Genomic DNA, 18,759 nt, shown 5'->3' with positions numbered 1-18,759 from the left:
ATGTCACTAGCAAAGGACAGCTACAGAAACATTTCAGAAGGTGAATTAACTTGACCTCATCCAACTAATTTTGTAAGAGTCATGTGCTAATAAAAGTTTTGAATGAAAATAAATAACTGAAAATCAAATGCACTACAGGACAAAAGCCTCTCGGATTTCATTTCCCGTACTCCAAATCTGTACACAAAGCTAAGGGCTCACGTAAAGATTGAAAGCAGTTTTGGAATCACTGACACTACCTTCTTCTGGATCCAGCAATGAACTGCTGTGTAATACAAGAAAAATCACTTATCAGAATTTCCTACCTGAATTCAAACATTATTTAGACCACCTTGAATATCTGAGCTCTGGTCTCCTATTTGACTAATGAAATAGTAACATCTACCTTGATTTATAGGGCTATTCAACAATCAGATTTTTAAAGAAAACATAAAAAAAAGCCCTAAAACTCCACGAGAAAGGCAGCCATGGTATATAACTCATTTTAAAGCAAATAAATTCTATCATTTCAATGTATCATTTCAATGCCCAAATATTAATTGGTGCTTTTCTAAAAGCTCTGATATCATCCACGCTATACTTTGGAAGTGTCTCTGTTGCTGAGTACTACAGCTTGAAGCTTTAGGGATTTGCTTATTAGAGAGCTGAATTCTTTCTATCAAGCCTGATTAGATCTGATGCTCTAAAAACAACAATTACCATTATTTCACCATGCTAATGTTGACTGTATACACTTACTGTTAAACTATAAATTTTCTCAGTTCAACTGACTTCTACTTCTTAAAAGTACTTCTTTCTATATGCTGATGGGTGTTTTGTGTTTCAAAGTGAAGCTGTTCATTGTCCTTCCTTTCCTTTCCAACTATTAAAAGGCTTTGATTATTTCCTTCTTGATTGTCTCTGATTCCAGATGTCTTGGCAGCCTTCATTTCGTTCCTCATGAGCCAAAGTGCCACTGATTCACAATACGAGAAGTCTCCACTGTATATTTTCCAGACTATGAAAGGGCACAGCAGTCTTGGTGTTCCCCAGACATGTGACTCACTGTGAGACAGACAGAAAGAAAGGAATCTTCTGCAGCAGCACTGTTGGTAAAGTGCTGTGATACTCCATACTGTGTTGCTGAGATACTCCAATCTTTTGTCACATCTTTCCTAAGCTCTGACTTTGCCATTTTTCTGCTCAGTCATACAAAACAGTCACCCACCAGGCACCATATTCCAAGGATTCTAAGCATTGCTCAGAGGATTTTCCAAGTAAAGCAAAACTTCTGGAAAGGGAGACTACAGAGATTTGTGTTTTAGGAAGTTTCTGTATCACTTTGCATGCGGAGGCACTAGCTACTGTGGTGCCTCATCTGCTAGAGAACATCTTCTGTCAGTCTTCAGGGAAAATGGAACAAATTAGGCCTTGTCTTTGTGGTTTTCTGTACTTCAAAACAATTCTTTGAGGATAGATGTATAACCACAATACTTCAGGTCTTATGTGGACGGTGTCAAACACTGAAAATTATTTTGTATTTCCACAGTCCATATGCTGCACATATAAGTTTTGTGGCACACGACCTACCATAAGCAAATAATTTTTACTATAAGAGTCATTCATCCCTATGACACAGACCATACAGCAGCCCAAGAATGACTGTCAGTCTGCAAAGCCTTTCTCTGGGGACCCTGTCATTAATGTGATTTACAGCAGGGAACATGTTTTGGGAGTATTATAGAACAACTGGCTAACACGAACAATTGTATGGTCAAAACCCATTTTCTAACAGGAAAACACTTACTTAAAAAAGTCATGGTCATTAAAGGATTATAAAAACTGATGAAACATGTTTTACAGAAGTATCCCTAACTAGTATTTGTGTCCACTCTCAAACCATTTAATAGAGTATTTTTAGCTTTATCACTGTCACATGCTATCTGGCATCAGCAGAACATGATTAGTTTCACATGATAAAAAGCAATGAGGTATGTTACATGATGGTGAGATAAGGTGAAGTAAGGTCCATTCTTGTTATTGCATGTTTTGATCAAAGCTCCTGATACTCTTCAGCACACAAGTATCAGTAAAAACTACAAGGATGCTTTGAATGACCACAAAGTATTACTACTGAGCAAAAATAACTGCTGGGTTGAATACAGAGGAATTCTGATAGAACAGGTGTGAATCTGACCCTAAATTTAAGGTCAGTGAATGTGGACCAGCTGACTTAATGACTTCTAGTAAATACTGACTTGTACATGAACCCAGAGTTTTTTGCAGGCAGAGCTTTAGCAGTGTGAAAAAGAAAGAAAGAAAGAAAAAAAGTTAAGATCAAATAATTTAAGGGTCAACTTTAGACCCACTCTCCACTTTATTAGTCTCCATTACTTTTTTGCTAAGCCAACGCTAGGCTTGTTTTACCTGAACAGTGACCAGCAACTGTGAATCAATCCTGTGTGGTGACAGTAGGTAGGCATGACAAAAGATACTAGAAAATTCTCCTCCATTACAGAGATGATGATTTAAACCTGTTTTCAAGTGATCTGCGCTGCTTGGGACAAAGGGATAGTGGAAAAGGTGGTGGTTTGAGCATAATATAGAAAAGTGTAATAAAGAAAATAATTACTATATAGAATAATATATAAATATTATATAGATATATTATATAAATATAAATATATAAATATATAAAAATTATATATATAGATATATTATATAAATATAGAATAATATATATAAAATAATTACTATATAGTAATATAAAAAAGCAAAGTAAGAAAATTACTGGTGCAAAGACCAGGCTCTGCTTTGCTCTCCTCCTCTACCTCCCAAGCAACCTTGTAAATTTGTGTTCAGGGTTGCATCAACTCATATTTTCCAAAAAACATGAGACTTGTTCTTTCTGCTTTATGCCTGACCTCTGTTAGGGTACCAGGCTTTTCATTGTCCTTAAGAATTAATGCAGCCAAGGACTACCTTCTTCAAAGTCATGTCAGAGATGAGAATCAAGTAGTTTCTTCTAGGTACTGAATACCTAAGGCATCAAGGATTGATAGTGCCCTGTGTGAGGGACTACAGGGGCTCACTTACCACAGAAATGGTGAACTGAATAACCACAAAGTTAAAGGGGAGCCACACAGACTGTGAAATAAACTTCTTTCAGAACAACCATCATTGTCCTCATCTTTCATTTTTTGGTATGGCCTTTTCCAGCGTAAACACACGCAAACACAATCATGAAGAAAAGATAAACCATGAGATGCAGCCATCTGGACAAGGGCTAATCACATCATGTGCAGCACTACCAGTGAATGTCCAGATGAAAACAGTGGTCAAACTGATCTCAAACATAAAAATCAATTTTAGCAGGGACCATGCTAAACAACCTTTCCCTGGGAAAATTCTCCCATAATTTTTTGCTTCTCTTTTGTTTGTCTAAGCATGGAAGCTCCTGGAGGCAGAGTACTTCTACACAACCAGACACAGAATTATTGATGTACTACTGATGTTGGTTATTAATTCAAAAGAAGCAAATTTTTGGGGGGAATATCACATAAAAGAGAACAAAGACATACACAGAACAAAAGCAGAGCTTACACTAACACTGATACATCAAGAATTAGAGAAAAACATGTCCCATACAGTCAACAGTCCGTCCTTGAGACATAAGCCTGCAAGAGAGATGAAAGGGATGGAAACAAGTACTTTCCACAACTTAATTTGGTTATAGTCTTGAGCACTAGGTAGACAACACTGACTAACTGGACTCACTGTATTAACATGTCATCAGCATATTATTGTCCTATTAGCATAATAAAATACCCACCCATATGCTACAGGCACTCCTACTAATTAAAAAAGCCCTATTCTTCAAGGGGGTGAAATCTCTTCTTCATGGTGAAATCTTTAAGCACTAGAAGCAAATAACTAATTAACCCCTCATATATAGGAGTGTTTGAATATAGTTAAAGTACTTTTATATGTTTCTGTGTATAAAAGTAGCCCCTTTGTTTCAGGAAGCTGAGCTAGCTTTGTGGAATATCACCTACCTCCCCCTTCTGGGCAGAAATGGAAATTAAAGCAAGTATCTTGTGTGTTTGGTCCCAGGTGAGGGACCCTGTTTTTGGGGCAACATAGGGACCACCGTGAATCTTCTAAGCTCTTCTGAGCTTAAATAGTAACTTAAATTTGGCAAAATAAAAAAAAGGCAAAAAGAAGCCACTAAGAAATCTCGTACTTGTGAATCTTACTTTTTGCTTTGGTTCCAAAAAAAGAACACACAATGTCACTGTGACCCATAAATGCTACAAATCATCTGCACTGCAGGATATGAGACAAAGTCTGTTTTACAAGGTTTTAAATAGGGAGCTGTTCTCTTTGTAGGGGGCCTACAAGAAAGCTGGGGTAGGACTTTTTGCACAGGTATGCAGTGAGAGGACAAGGAGCAGCGGCTTCAAACTTGATGAGGAAAGATTTAGATTAGCTATTTGGAAGAAATTCTTTGCTGTGAGGATGGTAAGAGACTGGAAGAGGTTGCACAGGGATGTTGTGGCTGCTTTCTCCCTTGAAGTGTTCAAGGCCAGGTTGCTCTGAGCAACCTGATCTAGTGGGAGGTGGCCTTGCCCATGGCACAGGGGTTGGAACAAGTTGATCTTTAAGGTCCCTTCAATCCCAAGCAATTCTATGATTTTATGATTCTGTGATTGTTCATCAGGGAAAGAAATGCACACAACACTGGAATGCAGGCTACTCCATTCACACAAACTCACTTTTCAAGGCAAAGTACGTGGAAGGTATCGGATTTCCCACAACTTTTAAGCTGGCCACAAGCTCAACCCTAGTATGCCATAGACTTAACATACTACTGACATCAGTTATGCTGTGAAGGTATCTAAAAAGAAGCCACATGTTCATTCACAGCAGAAGCTGTGGTTGTGGAGTTGCAGATATTCCAAGAGACCAATTCAAGTACTGTCTCACAGTGTATTCAAGCAGAATGAGCTGGAGAGCTAAATTTCTAAAGGACAAAGGACCTGGCAGCTACAGCACAGATCACTCCAGTTCCCATGTATTTTCTATTATTATCAAGACTGGACTGAAGAATGGGTTGATTTACACGTCTGAGCTGGATGTAGACGTATGTGTTTCTCAACTGGCAAATCTAGCATCAGATGGAGGGGGCACCCTGGAGAAGACAGCTGGGGAGGATAGCTTTGAGAGCAGTCATCTGTCGATCAATAATGAATGGGCTTGAGGATGGTCCACACTGCTCCTAAACTTTAGTTCTTATGCTTGTATATTTTAATCAAACTTCTTTGATGGTACTCTTGAAGTGTACTAGCTTTGTATTCATCTGCCAGCTTGGTTTATGTATAAGTATCTGCTACAACCTATCCCACAGACCAGGAAAAAGGGGATAGAAGGAGGAAACTCTGACATATAATCTGCTTGTAAAATATCAACCTGATATTTTCCAGGCACATTTATTTTAAGACACAAAACACTCAAAGAGAACAGCTGTACTGCTGCTGCTATAACACAAATACATGCACAGAATTCACCCAAGTTTAATAGTTAGAGGAAAGCTACAGCCATACAACAGTATGTGTCTTACAGAATTTTCATGATTTGATTTGCACAAGAGATTACCTCAGAGCTCTTAGCAAGAACATCCATGTTCTGATAGAAGAACAAAGTAATGGAAGCAACAGTGAAAATAAGATAAGCTTTACAAAACAAAATTATTTAGCCCAAAACCAGTATTGGTTTCAAGAAGAAAGGATTGGTTAGAATTTACAACAGTCTTCAGTTGGTAGCCCAGAGCTATATGCACCCACTACTGGGTGACTGAAGAACCTGTTAATAGCCAGCAATCTGAACCCTCCAATCACCCCCAGGCAAAGCTTTGCTTTAAAATAAATGAAACAAACCAGCTGTAGAGATTTTTGTAAGGCTAGTATTCATGAAGCAGTGGCAGTTCCTGCTGCAGTTGTAATGGCTGCAAAGAATGTAGGAAAAGTATATGCAGCAAACCACTTTCCTTGCACTCTAGGCATCTCCTCATGCTTTGGAAGAGCAGTAAGACAGGGAAAATTGCATGGCAAAGTCAGTGATGTCAAACTCTCTCCCCACATTTGTACCATCTGTTTTGTAAAGTTGCCTTCTGATCTTTGCCAGCTACCAAAAGTTTTTAAGTTAAGAATGGATCAGGCAGTGTATTTGCAAAGACACCTAAATTTTAAGCCCCAGGCTTCAAACAGTTTACAAGTAGGTTTTCATTTTGATGAGCCATAACTAGGCTATTCAATTACAGTAACTTAATAGTCTTTGAAATCCTTCTTTACAAAAATTCTCATAGCTTAGAAGTGATTTTGTACTTCCTTTAAATGCCAAATTGCAGCTTCTTAAACTGATTAGTCAGTTTCAGACCAGTTTAGCTCTTGTTCCTGAAGCAGGCTGTCTGTATTGATATTAGAATTAAGAACCACAGGACAGTTCAGGCTAGCACAAATTCAGGGAGATCTGCATCCCAGCTTTCTGCTCTATACAGCCATCAGATCAGATCAGGTTGCTTAGGGCTTTACTCAGCATGGTCTTGAAAACTCCAAAGGGCAGAGGCAGCACAACCTCTCTGGGCCCCCTCTCAACCGCTTCATTGGCCTTACGGGGACTTCGTTAAGTCAAGTCAGAAAAGAAGTTCATGTTCTTGTTTATTTCAGCAGAACTCTGCCTTCTAACTGTTTTCTCATTTCAAACTGTGGACCTGATGAACAAATAAAGTGGTGAAGTTCCCTGACCTGTGTTATGTTGGAAGTCAGGTTAGAATAAATGAAATACTCCCCTGTGGCCTTAAGTATTTGGATCTGTTTCTAAGTGACTCTTAGAACAGAAAAAAACCCCACAAACAACCAACATTCCATTCAATGAAAATCCAAATAAAAAACAATTACTCCACAGTTGAGGCTACAATAAGGAGAAAATATCTATGCAACTGAATTTGTCATGTTTGGGAATCAGGTTCTAAAGAGAGCACAGCAGTGGAGAACTGTTTGCTTTCTATATGATACTGGGGGTCTGCTACAGGCCACATGACAAGGAAGACCAAATGGCATCCTGTGATCCTGTGATCAGCGACCCTGAGATAGTGAAGTGGAAGATCCTTTGAGAAGTAAGGAGGTGCACAGCAAGCTCTCCAGCCTGGACTTCAAAAGAGCAGACTTCAGCCTCTTCAGGGATCTGACTTGTAGGCTACCATGGGATAAAGTTCTAGAGAGAAAAGGAGCTCAAGAAAGCTTCAGTTTCTCCAAGCTCAGGAGTGATGCCTCTCAACAAAGAGGAAGTCAGACAAAAATGCCAGGGCACTTACATGGATGAACAAGGAGCTCCTGGACAAACTCAGACATAAAAGGGAAGCCTACACAGGGTAGAAACCAGAGCATTTAGCCTGGAAGGTATACGGAGAAACTGAGCAGCCAGAGATCAGGTTAAGAAAGCTAATGCCCTGATAAAATTAAATCCGGACAAGGTCAAAGGTAAGAAGAAAAGTTTCTGTAAGTATGCTGGTGATAAGAAAGGATGAGAACTAAGGGAACTGTGGGCACTCTGGATTAAACAGGAGACCTGGCTACCTGGGATATAGAGAAAGCTGAGGAACTCCATGACATTTTTGCCTCAGTCTTCACTATTGAAGCACTTTTGAGCACTATTGAGTGCTCAAGCCACACAACCAAAGTTGCTGAAGAAGGCAAAGGCAGGGACCAGGAGAAGGAAGATTTGCCAGCTATAGAGGTTTGATCTGCCCACACTGCATTCAAGACCATCTAAGGAACCTTAAGGTGCTTAAGTCCACTGGATCTCATGAAATGGTCCTGAGTGAACTGGTGGATGAAACTGCTATGTTTTCCATCATACTTGAGAAATTTTGGCAGTCTGGTGAAGTTCTCACCAACTGGCAATGGGAAAATATAAACCACATTAAAAAAAAAAAAAAAAAAAAAAAAAAGAAAAGAAAACGCAGGGAACCATAAGGCAGTCAGTCTCACCTCTGTGCCTGGCAAGATCATGGAGTACATACTCCTAGAAACTATGCTAATGTACATGGAAAATAAGGAGGTCATTGGTGACAGCCAATGTGGCTTCACCAAGAGCAAATCATGCCTGACAAATCTGGTGGCCGTCTATGACAGGGCTACAGTGCTGGTGGATATAGGAAGAGCAACTGATGCCATCTACCTGGAATTCTGCAAAGCATTCAACACTGTCCTACACAACATCCTGGCCTCTAAATTGGAGAGACATGGATTTGATGGATGAACCACATGCTGGCTGGCTGCACTCGAAGAGTTGCAGTCAGCAGCTTGATGTCCAAGTGGAGACCAGTAATGAGTGGTGTCCATCAAGGGTTAGTACTGGGACTAGTGCAGTTTAACATCTTTGCCAGAGACATGGACAGTGAAATTCAGTGCGCCCTCATCACGTCTGCTGATGACAGCAAGCTGTGTAGTGTGGTCAACATGCTGGAAGGAAGGTATGCCATCCAGAGGGACCTTTACAGGCTTAATATTTGGGCTCATAAAAAACACATGAAGTTCAACAAGGCCAAGTGCAAGGTCCTGCACATGGGTCAGGGCAATCCCAAGCACAAATACAGGCTGTGTTGAGAATGGATGGGAGAGCAGCCCTGAGAAGAACTTGGGTGTTGGTTGATGAGAGGAAGAAAATGAGCTGACAATGTGGTCTTGCAGACCAGAATGCCAACCATATCCTGGGCTGCATCAAAAGAATTATGTCCAGCAGGTCAAGGGAGATGATTCTACCCCTCTATTCAACTCCCATGAGAATCCATCTGGAGTACTCTGTCCAGTTCTGGAGTTCCCAGCACAAGAAAGACACAAAGATGTTGAAGCAAGTACAGAGGAGGGCCACAAAGATGATCAGAAGGCTGAAGGACTTCAATGAAAACAAGCTGAGAGAACTGAGGCTGTTCATCCTGGGGAAGAGAAGGCTCTGGGGACTATTTACAACTTTCCAGTACCTGGAGAGGGTCTACAAGAAAGCTGGAGAGGGATTTTTACAAGGAGATGGAGTGAAAGGACAGAGGGAAGTAAGTTTAAAATGAAAGAAGGTAGACTAATCTTAGATATTAGGAATAAATTCTTCACTATGAGATGTTGGAAGAGGTTTCCCAGGGAGGTTTTGGATGCCCTCATCCTGGAAGTGTTCATGGCTAGGCTGGATGGGGCTTTGAGCAACCTGGTCTTTTGGGAAGTGTCCCAGCACATGGCAGGAGGGTTGGAACTAGATGATCTTTAAGGTCCCTTCCAACCCAAACCATTCTATGATTCTTAGCTCATTTTTTGTGAAAGTTTTCAGTGAAAGCTGACAATTGCAGTTCACCAAAAACTGCATATGTTCCAAGGATCTCCTGTTTCCTGCTCCAAACATTTCTTTGAGCCTGTTTACCAACAAGCACAGGACTAAAAAAAAAAAAAGTAGGGGCAGTGTCTTTGAGGCTGTGGAGTATTTACATTATTCATAGAAGTCCAGGAAATATATCTCTTGAATGGTGTTTAACATAGTGAGACTTCTAGATGCCTGGAAAAGCAGATAGTATTTATTGAAGAAAACAAGTTTACTCCAAAGCTCTATAAAACTCCAGCACACCAGAAAAAAATATACTGAGCACTAGTACAGAAAGCTTCAACAGGGTGGCCTGAGCAGGCACACAGAGTGATGCCTCCTCTGTTCTTTTCCTGAATTCCCACTCTGTGAGAGCTGAGACATATCTGGGTATATGTGTGGATACATACAGAAATTGTTTCCAGAGCCATCAGCCTCTTACATGCTTTAAGTCCACTTAAAGTCAACAAAGGAAATTGAGAATAACTGAAATAAGAACAAGGACATAATCACATCTAAAATCTTCTAGAGGCTGTGAGGACATTTTTCAAAGAAAGCCTTTATAGATTTTCTATTCAATGAAGTGGTCATAATATACAACACTCATTTTTGTTGCCTGTAGACAGTTCAGTTCCCATATAAGTTCCCTTTTCTTCTGCCAACTAGGAGTTTATTAGTAGGAGATTGGCTGGAGGAAGAGGGTTTTTACCAGCAAATGGACAGATGAGAATGACTGGAGAAAGCAGAGGGGAAATTGCACTGGACCACAGGAAGTACAGAGACTGGTAAGTGGAATGCTAAGAGGTCATAATGCCAGTGTAAACACTTAGAGGGCTAAATATAGCAGTCACAACAATTTATAACTAATGGCCTTTGTGGTTTTTTTAAACCACAGAGGAACAACAACACATATAAAAAACCCCCAAAAAACAACAAAAAAACCCAAACCAACCAACCAACCAGCCAAAAAAAAAAAAACAAACAACCAAACCAAAAAACCCACAAACAAAATAGAAAAAACACTCCAAAACAAAAACAAAACTAAAAACCAAAAATAAAAACCAAACCTTCCAAGCCTGGCTATCCCTATACTGAAATTATTTTCCATGAAAACAGCGCACTGGTGCAAGCTGTGCCTAATCATTGTTCTTTAAATCATTTTTTGATGGTTTGTGTGAGTTTGTAGAGTTTCTTCAAATATGTCAGTAGTAAAAGGAAGAGTAGGGAAAACACGGGCCCACTGCTGAATGGGGTGGGAACCCTGATAAGAGAGGATGCAGAGAAGGCAGAGGTGCTGAATACCTTCTTTGCTTCAGTCTTTACTCCTGAGACCAACCCTTGTGAACTCCAGACCCTGGACAAAAGAGAGAAAGTCTGGAGGAGGGAACACTCCCCACTGGTGAATGAAGACTGGGTTAGAGATGAGTTATGCAAATTGAATACGCACAGTTCCATGGGCCCTGATGGGATGCACCGAAGGGTGTTGAGACATTGGCTGATGTTATCACCCTACCACTCATCATTTTGAGAGATCACAGCAAACAGGAGAGGTGCCTGAGGACTGGAGGAAAGCCAATGTCACTGAAGTCTTCAAAAAGGGCAAGAAGGAAGATCCAGGCAACTACAGACCAGTCAGCCTCACCTCCATCCCCCCAAAAATGATGGAGCAGCTCATTCTGCAGGTCATCTCTAAGCACATGGAAGAGAAGAAGGTTACCAGGAAGTAGCCAGCATGGATTTACTAAGGGGAAATCATGCTTGAATAATGTGATGGCCTTCTATGGTGCTGTGACTGAATGGGTAGATGCAGGGACACCAGTGGATGTGGGATAGAAGAATGGACAGTGAGATGGATTAAGAACTGGCTACACCATAGAGTCCAGAGAGTGGTGACCAATGGTGCAGAGTCCAGCTGGAGACCTGTGACTGGTGGAGTTCCTCAGGGATCAGTGCTGGGTCCAGTCCTGTTCAACATCTTTATCAATGACCTTGGTGATGGCACAGTGTCTTCTCAGCAAGTTTGCTGATGACACAAAGCTGGGAGGAGTGGCTGACACCCCAGAAGGCTGTGCTGCCATTGAGAGGGACCTGCATAGGCTGGGGAGTTGGGCAGGGAAAAATTTAATGAATTACAACAAGGGCAAGTGTAAATAAAGTCTTGCATGTGGGAAAGAACAACCCCAGATACCAGCAGAGGTTGGGGACTGGGCTGTTGGAGAGCAGCACAGGGGAAAGAGACCTGGGGTGCTGGTGGATTGAAGGATGACCATGAGCCAACAATGTGTCCTTGTGGCCAAGAAGGCCAATGGCATCCTGAGGTGCATTAGAAGAGGTGTGGTAGTAGGTCAAGAGAGGTTCTTGTCCCCCTCTACTCTGCCCTGGTGAAGCCACATCTGGAATATTGTGTCCAGCTCTGGGCCCCTCAGTTCAAGGACAGGGAGCTGCTTGAAAGAGTCCAGTGCAGAGTAAGCAAGATGATTAAGGGAGTGGAACATCTCCCTTATGAGGAAAGACTGAGGGAGCTGGGGCTCTTCAGCTTGGAGAAGACTGTGGGGTGACCTGATTAGTGTTTAGAAATATGTAAAGGGAGAGAGCCAGAATGGTGGTGCCAGGCTCTTCTCAATTATGCCCAATGACAAAAGGCAACAGATATGAACTTGAACATAGGAGATTTCATATAAACATGAGGAGAAATGTTTCACTGTGAGGGTGACAGAGCACTGGAACAGGCTGCCCAGGGAGGCTGTGGAGTCTCCTTTCCTGGAGACATTCAAAATCCACCTGGGCATGTTCCTGTGTTACCTGCTGCAGGTGACCCTGCTCAGGCAGGGGAGTGTGGGCTCAATGATCTTTCGAAGTCCATTCCAAGCCCTAACTTTCTGTGATTCTGTGAGTTATGCCAAATGAGAGACGAGCAGTTTAATAGGATTAAGCTAAGAAAAACATATTCAAGTTTCTTCTGACAGCTCCTATGTATCCCACTCTGGATCTCTTCACCAAACTCATTTGGTGGTACGGTAAGCTCAAATCCCATCCACTGAACATACACTTTTTCCAGAACTGTAGACCATATGCTACAGAAATTCAAAGCAATACATGAATCTGAAAGTTACAGACACTCAATTCTTTACAACTGTTGTACTACTAGGAAGGACATGCCTAAGTCTGTTTTGTTTTCACATTTGAGTATATAATATTCTAAGATCTATTTCAGATCCTATTTCTGTCTGCCAATCAGTTGTTGGGTCCTTGCTGCATATGAGCTGCTATTTATTTTAACATCTGAGCATTCTTCTTGTTTGTTACTCATCTGAACCAAGTATTTATATACATAACATCTCACAGTTCTTACAGCAAGCTCACGGCTTTCCCACTTGCAATAAATTATTCACAACTCCTTAACTAAAACTTCTAAAAATTATGTAAGTACAGTGACATCTGTGAGGTATAATATTTTGTCTTTTTTTATCAACTGCAGCCCAGCTAAAAATTTAGGCTCCCTCCACTATACAACATACTTTTCTGTGAAGTTCTCCTCATCCACAGGGATCGCTTTTCCAGCAAAGGTACTACCACCTACTTGCCCCACTATTCAAGAGAATGATCTATAGTATTATAAAAGGGAAACTCTGCTGTCAACATCTCTCTCACCTGGCCTGTCTGATTAAACCATAGCAAAGCTTGTTTGTTATATACAATCTTAGAAGTAGTAATCTGGAGAATAATTCACTTCCCAATTCCTTAGTTTTAGATGGGAATTTAAGGAAGAGTGGAAGGGCGGAATTCATTGCATTCCATACTCTCCACTTCCTTGTACTGCACTTAGTTGTCCACACTTACAAAGGAAAAAGGATTTATTTTCCATCCCTTATATACCTGCCTAAAGGAACAGGCAAAGTGCAAAGCAATGCAAAATTGATTAGCTTTCAACAAGCTAATAATGCAGTGATGATCATCCCTAGTGATTAACCCAAGAGTCTTACCAAATAGCTAGGAGGAAAACTTTTAAGCAATTTTAAGCAAACAAACCCCATCGTATTTCACAGCCACAGGTTCCATACATTTCACACTACTCCTGCAAGACATCCTCCTCCTCCCCGCCTCCTCTTTAAAGGCCTGAATTTCATAACCCCTAAAAATAAGGGTGAGAAGACAACATGCTTATAGTATACAGAATGAAAGCTAGCTTATGCTTCCCTGCACTTACCAACATTTGTAGGAAATATATCTTCGTTGTTGATTTGCATCTCGATCCAGTCCATGAGCAGATTCATATACTGGGGTGCTGGCAATGCTGTGGGCTTCTTGTATTTCATGTCATCCTGCCACCGATACTCATACTTAGGGCCTCCAGACATCACTGGACAGGTCCTCTCTGTGCAGAACTCACAGATAGTCCCATAAATGAGGTTGATTCTATTGAAGAAGTCAACGACATGGACAGCTACCCAGTCATTTTGGTCTTCACCACTGGGCAACTGTACAGCTGCTTTCAAGTTCACACCTGAGTTCAGAGACGCCTGTGCTCGTTTGTGAAGTTCAAATCTCTGGGTCCCAGGTTCAAATTTGCGTTTTGGGCGGAATGTTTTATCTTTATTGAAGACTTGCTTCAGTGCTATGGACATGTCTGCTAGTCTTCTTCTCTGCAGCAGCTTGCAGAAAAACAGTTGCTCCCTATCACAGATCCTCTGGGCCCTGTTTTTTTTTTCAGAGAAGCTCTTATCAACTTGAGGGCAGTCCACTAGTTGTTCCTCTTGAAAGCCTTTCCAAAAGGCTTCGTGTCCCTAAGGATTGAGAAACAATATGTATTAGTGTTAAGCTTAAGTCTGTCTCTCAGTTTACACCATTTCCTAGTAATTTTGAGCTGAAAAGCAAATATATAACAAACTAGCATTAAAAAATTGCCAACCTGATAAACTGTAAAAAGAAAAAAAAAGTGCCTTATTTCTTTAAGTATAAGGGCTTATCCATCCTTTTTCAGTGTCCAACCAAATTGAGGCCTTTAAGTTATCAGAAAAATGGGAATTCAATATGCCTTTTATAATATTTAGATAATTTTTAAACCAATCTCACAATTTTGCTGCATTTTAACACTGGCTTCATACCATACATTATAAATGTATAAACTTTGTAGGCAATAGAATATGTTACAATTTCTGAATTTAACTGTTCCTAAAGTGAACAATGGTGCCCCTAAGCTTTCATCATAGCCTCAGAGCCCTTCTCTGTTAAAAAAAAAAAAAATCCCAAGCAAGATTTTCCGTATCTGTTCTCTAATTTTATTTTTGCAAATCTCATAAAATCTAATTAGAGTGAAACCTACAGCATTGCACAGAAATAATTCCTGTACAGAGATACATTTTTCTTTACTCAATTTCAGGAATTCAGTAATGGTCTTACCTTCTTTTGTACTGGATTATGTAGAATGATAAGGAAGCAATGGTGAAGTTGCCCCTTGCTTTACAATTCTATGTAATCTGCTCTACAAAGGACTACCTGACATTGCTATTCTTAGGAAAACAGCATAGGAGAGAAAGGGAGAGCACAGACTTTGTGTTGCTCCATCTAATCTACTCTGGCAACAAAGAATGGTTTTAGCAGCCAGTCTGACCAAAAAAACAAATTATTGCATTACAGCCTTTCTTGTTCTTATATATATACAGAAGAGCATTACCATGAGTAAATGCAGGCAATTAGTAGAGTAGATAAATCTCAAATAGACTTCTTTTTCAGCAGTGAAGATTTTATGATTAAAGTATCATTTCATGTGTGCATTAAGTTAAATAACACAGTATATTTTAAAACCCCACAGCACTACAAAAATCCTACACTACCAGTGGCTGATGAATTCTCAGCATGAGATTAAGTATGTTACACTGTTTTCCTGAAAAGAAATTATTTCCATTAAAATTTTACTACGCTATGTGTGGAAACCACTAACTACTGAAGACAGTTGTATGATCCTTTGCTGAGGGACAAAAAGGAAGATTAAAAGTACTTGATTTTTCTTTAGCACAACAAGAAAGCAATATACACCTAAATAAAGAGAAATCTGCTAGACCCTGTCTCTGCACGATAAAATGTAAGTGCCATTAAAAATCCTCTCACAAATAGCTGAAAGATGAGCATCCAGTCAAATTGCCAGCAAGCAGCAGAGAAGTGGTTGGTTTACCTTTTGCTTACAGCGTGATGGAGGGATACTCCAACCACGAGTCTGTGAACAGTCACACTTTCTGTGTCAGCAAAATATGAGAAGTTCTGCGATGAACTCCAGCTAGACTATTGCCATATCTAACATGCCCCTTGTTTTGCTCAGAAACAGAGATCCTGAGTGTTCAAATTCATAGATCCTGGCATATGACAAAGGTCAGGGAAGGAAGACTTTAAGAAAATATATTCTTGGAACGACCTAGTTAACATCATTAGCAGGAGCTGAAGGCACTTTGAAGAGACAACTTTGCCCTGCAGTTTGTTGTTTGTTACTAAGACACGTAACCTCCAGCTCCCAAATATTCTGTGGCAGTCAGCTCTTTATTTGAAAGCCCTTCAAAGAACAGGTGAGTACTGCTTCACAGACTGAACTTGTGACTGACACACTTGAAGCTGGCATGGAGCCCATGTCCCAGTTTGCAATAATAAGGCTGTCAGTTCCAAACTTTTATAGCCTAGGTAATTGTATCCCCACCTTAATATACCTGGTGCTCTTATGTGGTTACTTAGACTCCTTTGCTCACATGTAAATATTTACCAGAACATGCAAGGAGTTTTTATTTCAAGTAACAAGCTGAGCACCAAATACAACTCCTCTTTTGTCAAAAGACAAAACACTCCTCTTCTGAAGCACAATACTCACTGCTGTTATACCTTTTTCCAAGAAAAATACAAGATGCTGTATTTTATGTTACCTTCTGGATATGAAAGCATAAGTAATCATACCCTCTCTTACCCTCTCTTCTCCATAAATTCAAGTCAGAATTCATAAAAGCAATTAATGTAGATTTCACAACCAAAATTCTCAGCAAGTAACTCAATACCTCAAATCTTCTGTATACCAGGGGTCACATGTTGAAATTGTCCATGGAAGCACATATACATCAAGGTCAAATTCAACCCAAAGCCAACGCCAAATCCAAAAGATAGCTATGCAATCAAAAGAAAGTTCTTTAACCTATCAAGACAGAATCAGTACAAACAAGGATTTCCTATACATTTCCTGCCTGAAGAGTCTTCTGTTCTGACATGCAGTAAGGCTCTTTCTCCTTCACTGTTTTATCACTTTACACAATTCAAAACTACATCCTATCACTGCAAAGCTGGACTGTAGAAGTGAAACTCACTGACTTCTCTTAGAGGCTGCTAAGAGCTGATTTTTTACTCTCTCTTAAAATATGACTGGAGGCTGTACAAAGTAAGGGGACAGACAGATTTCATTCTTGTGGTTTCACATGTTGGGATAACAAAATAGAAAAGTGCATGGCCTAAATTTCACAGAAATCCTGTGGTAAATAAACTCTCTGATACATTTTTTTTGCTTCCTACTTCCAGAGGTTATTTGCTATCTAATTAACCCTTGTCACTGAAAAGTTAACAGAAATAAAAAAGAAATAAACAAGAATTTTGAGTCTCATGCCCTCACTGCTTTCCTGCATGTTACACAACTGCCTTTACTTCCCCCACTCAAGCAACCGGCTCAGTTAGGCTTTCATAAAGTTACAAAAAGCATCACCACTACTTCTCTGGAACAAAACTTTAAGTAGCAAAAGAACAGGCTTACCTGATTTTCAGCAGAGATTAAATACAGACACTTTGTAGTTAGATCCTTCAGAGGCTGAAGCTAATGGGAATGCTGTGGGCTCTAAAAGCATCTCTACTGGTTAGGCAATTAAGTGGTAGTAGTTTACAGGGTGGCCACTCCTCTGTTTTGGACTGAATCACAAAGCCATTGAAGAACTCATTCACCATTAGATTTCCAGCATGTTGCTTCACTCTGAATCAACAGTCAGTGACAAGAGGTCTGCCATTATATCTTGGATCACATACTTTCAGTTAAAACTTGGTAGTGTTGGACTTAAAAAACAAAGCTATTGCTTCGAAATCACACAGCATTAGCAAAAGGATAAAATATCTGACAACCTCAGCAACTGGTGAGGAAAATCTGACTTTTAAAGCACTGAGAATGCAACCTGGGTTGCTGGCATGACTGCCACTTCCACAACAATTTTCATCTCCTGAGAATGAGAAAACTCCCCCAGTTTCATTACCTGACTGTCTTGGGAGAGTTATGTCCCTGTGACCAATGTTATGGTATTCATATATTGAATCCTTGAAATGGTGCAGCACCATCCAGCCTCCTTCCATGTAAAATAAAATTTGACTATTGCTAACAGTTATTTTGCACTCTTCATATAATAGTAACACCAGCAGAACTGCTCCTCTGTCAGACCTGGGTCAAACACAATAGAAACTGGCTTCCAATCTTTTATTACACATTCTAGATACACAACGGGGCACAAGGAATGGCACTGTGGCTCAGGAGTTCAGTTTAATGGTACACAGAGCCAGCATTCTGGATGACACTGAATTATTAGCTTAATGTATGCCTGTCCTGGTATGAGAAGTTCAGTTACTTCTTTCCAACACCTCTTTCTTTTTAGAGCAATCTATTTCTGAGGCTGCATGACAGTCACCAAGAGGAACACACAACTTTAAAAGTCTGTCTCTCAGCATTCTTATTACCCATGATTTAATAGAAAGCACCTGATGAAATGAAAAACAGCAGGAACCATGCTAAACTACTTTTCCCTGGAAAAAGTTTCCCATTATCTTTTGCTTCTCTTTCATTTGTCTAAGCATGGAAACTCCTGGAGGCAGAGAACTTCTGCACAACCACACAGAAGTACTGATATACTACTGATGTTGATTATTAATTCAAAATAAGTAAAATTTTAGGGGAAAACTACATAAGATAACAAAGAGATAGCAGAATAAAAGCAGAGGTTAAATTAACACTGATAAAGCAAGAACTAGACAAAACCATGTCTCAAGTAGTCAACAGTCTGGCCTTGTGAAATAAGCCTGCAAGACAGATGAAAGGGATGAAAATAAGTACTCCCCACAACTTATCTTAGTCACAGCTTCAAGCACTATGTAGACAACACTAATTGGACACACTGTATTAACATAGCATCAGCATATACATAGCATACTAAAATATCCACCTACAGGCTAGAGGGCCACCAAGTAACAAAAAGCCCCCTATTCTTTGAGCATACGTAATGAGGGCTTTAAGCACTGTCACTTTAAGAGGAAGCAAGGAACTAATTAACCCCTCATGTCTAGAAGTTTTTGAATATAGTTAAAGTACTTTATATGTTT

At 40.1% G+C, this 18,759-nt stretch overlaps 1 protein-coding gene across 9 annotated transcripts in view; it reads right to left on the bottom strand.

Annotated features, from left to right (window-relative positions):
- Positions 1–18,759, bottom strand: part of MOB3B (MOB kinase activator 3B) — a 77,225-nt gene that overhangs the window by 22,921 nt on the left and 35,545 nt on the right. For 8 of the 9 annotated variants that reach the window (XM_071730435.1, XM_071730443.1, XM_071730440.1 and 5 more), the window contains one exon: positions 13,592–14,168. In XM_071730435.1, the coding sequence (XP_071586536.1) occupies positions 13,592–14,168 (577 nt within the window). Of the gene's footprint in view, positions 1–150; positions 1,045–13,591; positions 14,169–18,759 lie in introns of those variants that run through there. The other variant, XM_071730437.1, reaches the window with a different exon arrangement.

The sequence above is a fragment of the Heliangelus exortis genome, chromosome Z (assembly GCF_036169615.1).
Source record: "Heliangelus exortis chromosome Z, bHelExo1.hap1, whole genome shotgun sequence".
Classification (NCBI taxonomy): domain Eukaryota; kingdom Metazoa; phylum Chordata; class Aves; order Apodiformes; family Trochilidae; genus Heliangelus; species Heliangelus exortis.
The sequence above is the reverse complement of the archived record's forward strand: the minus strand, read 5'-3'. Positions and strand labels throughout refer to the sequence as shown.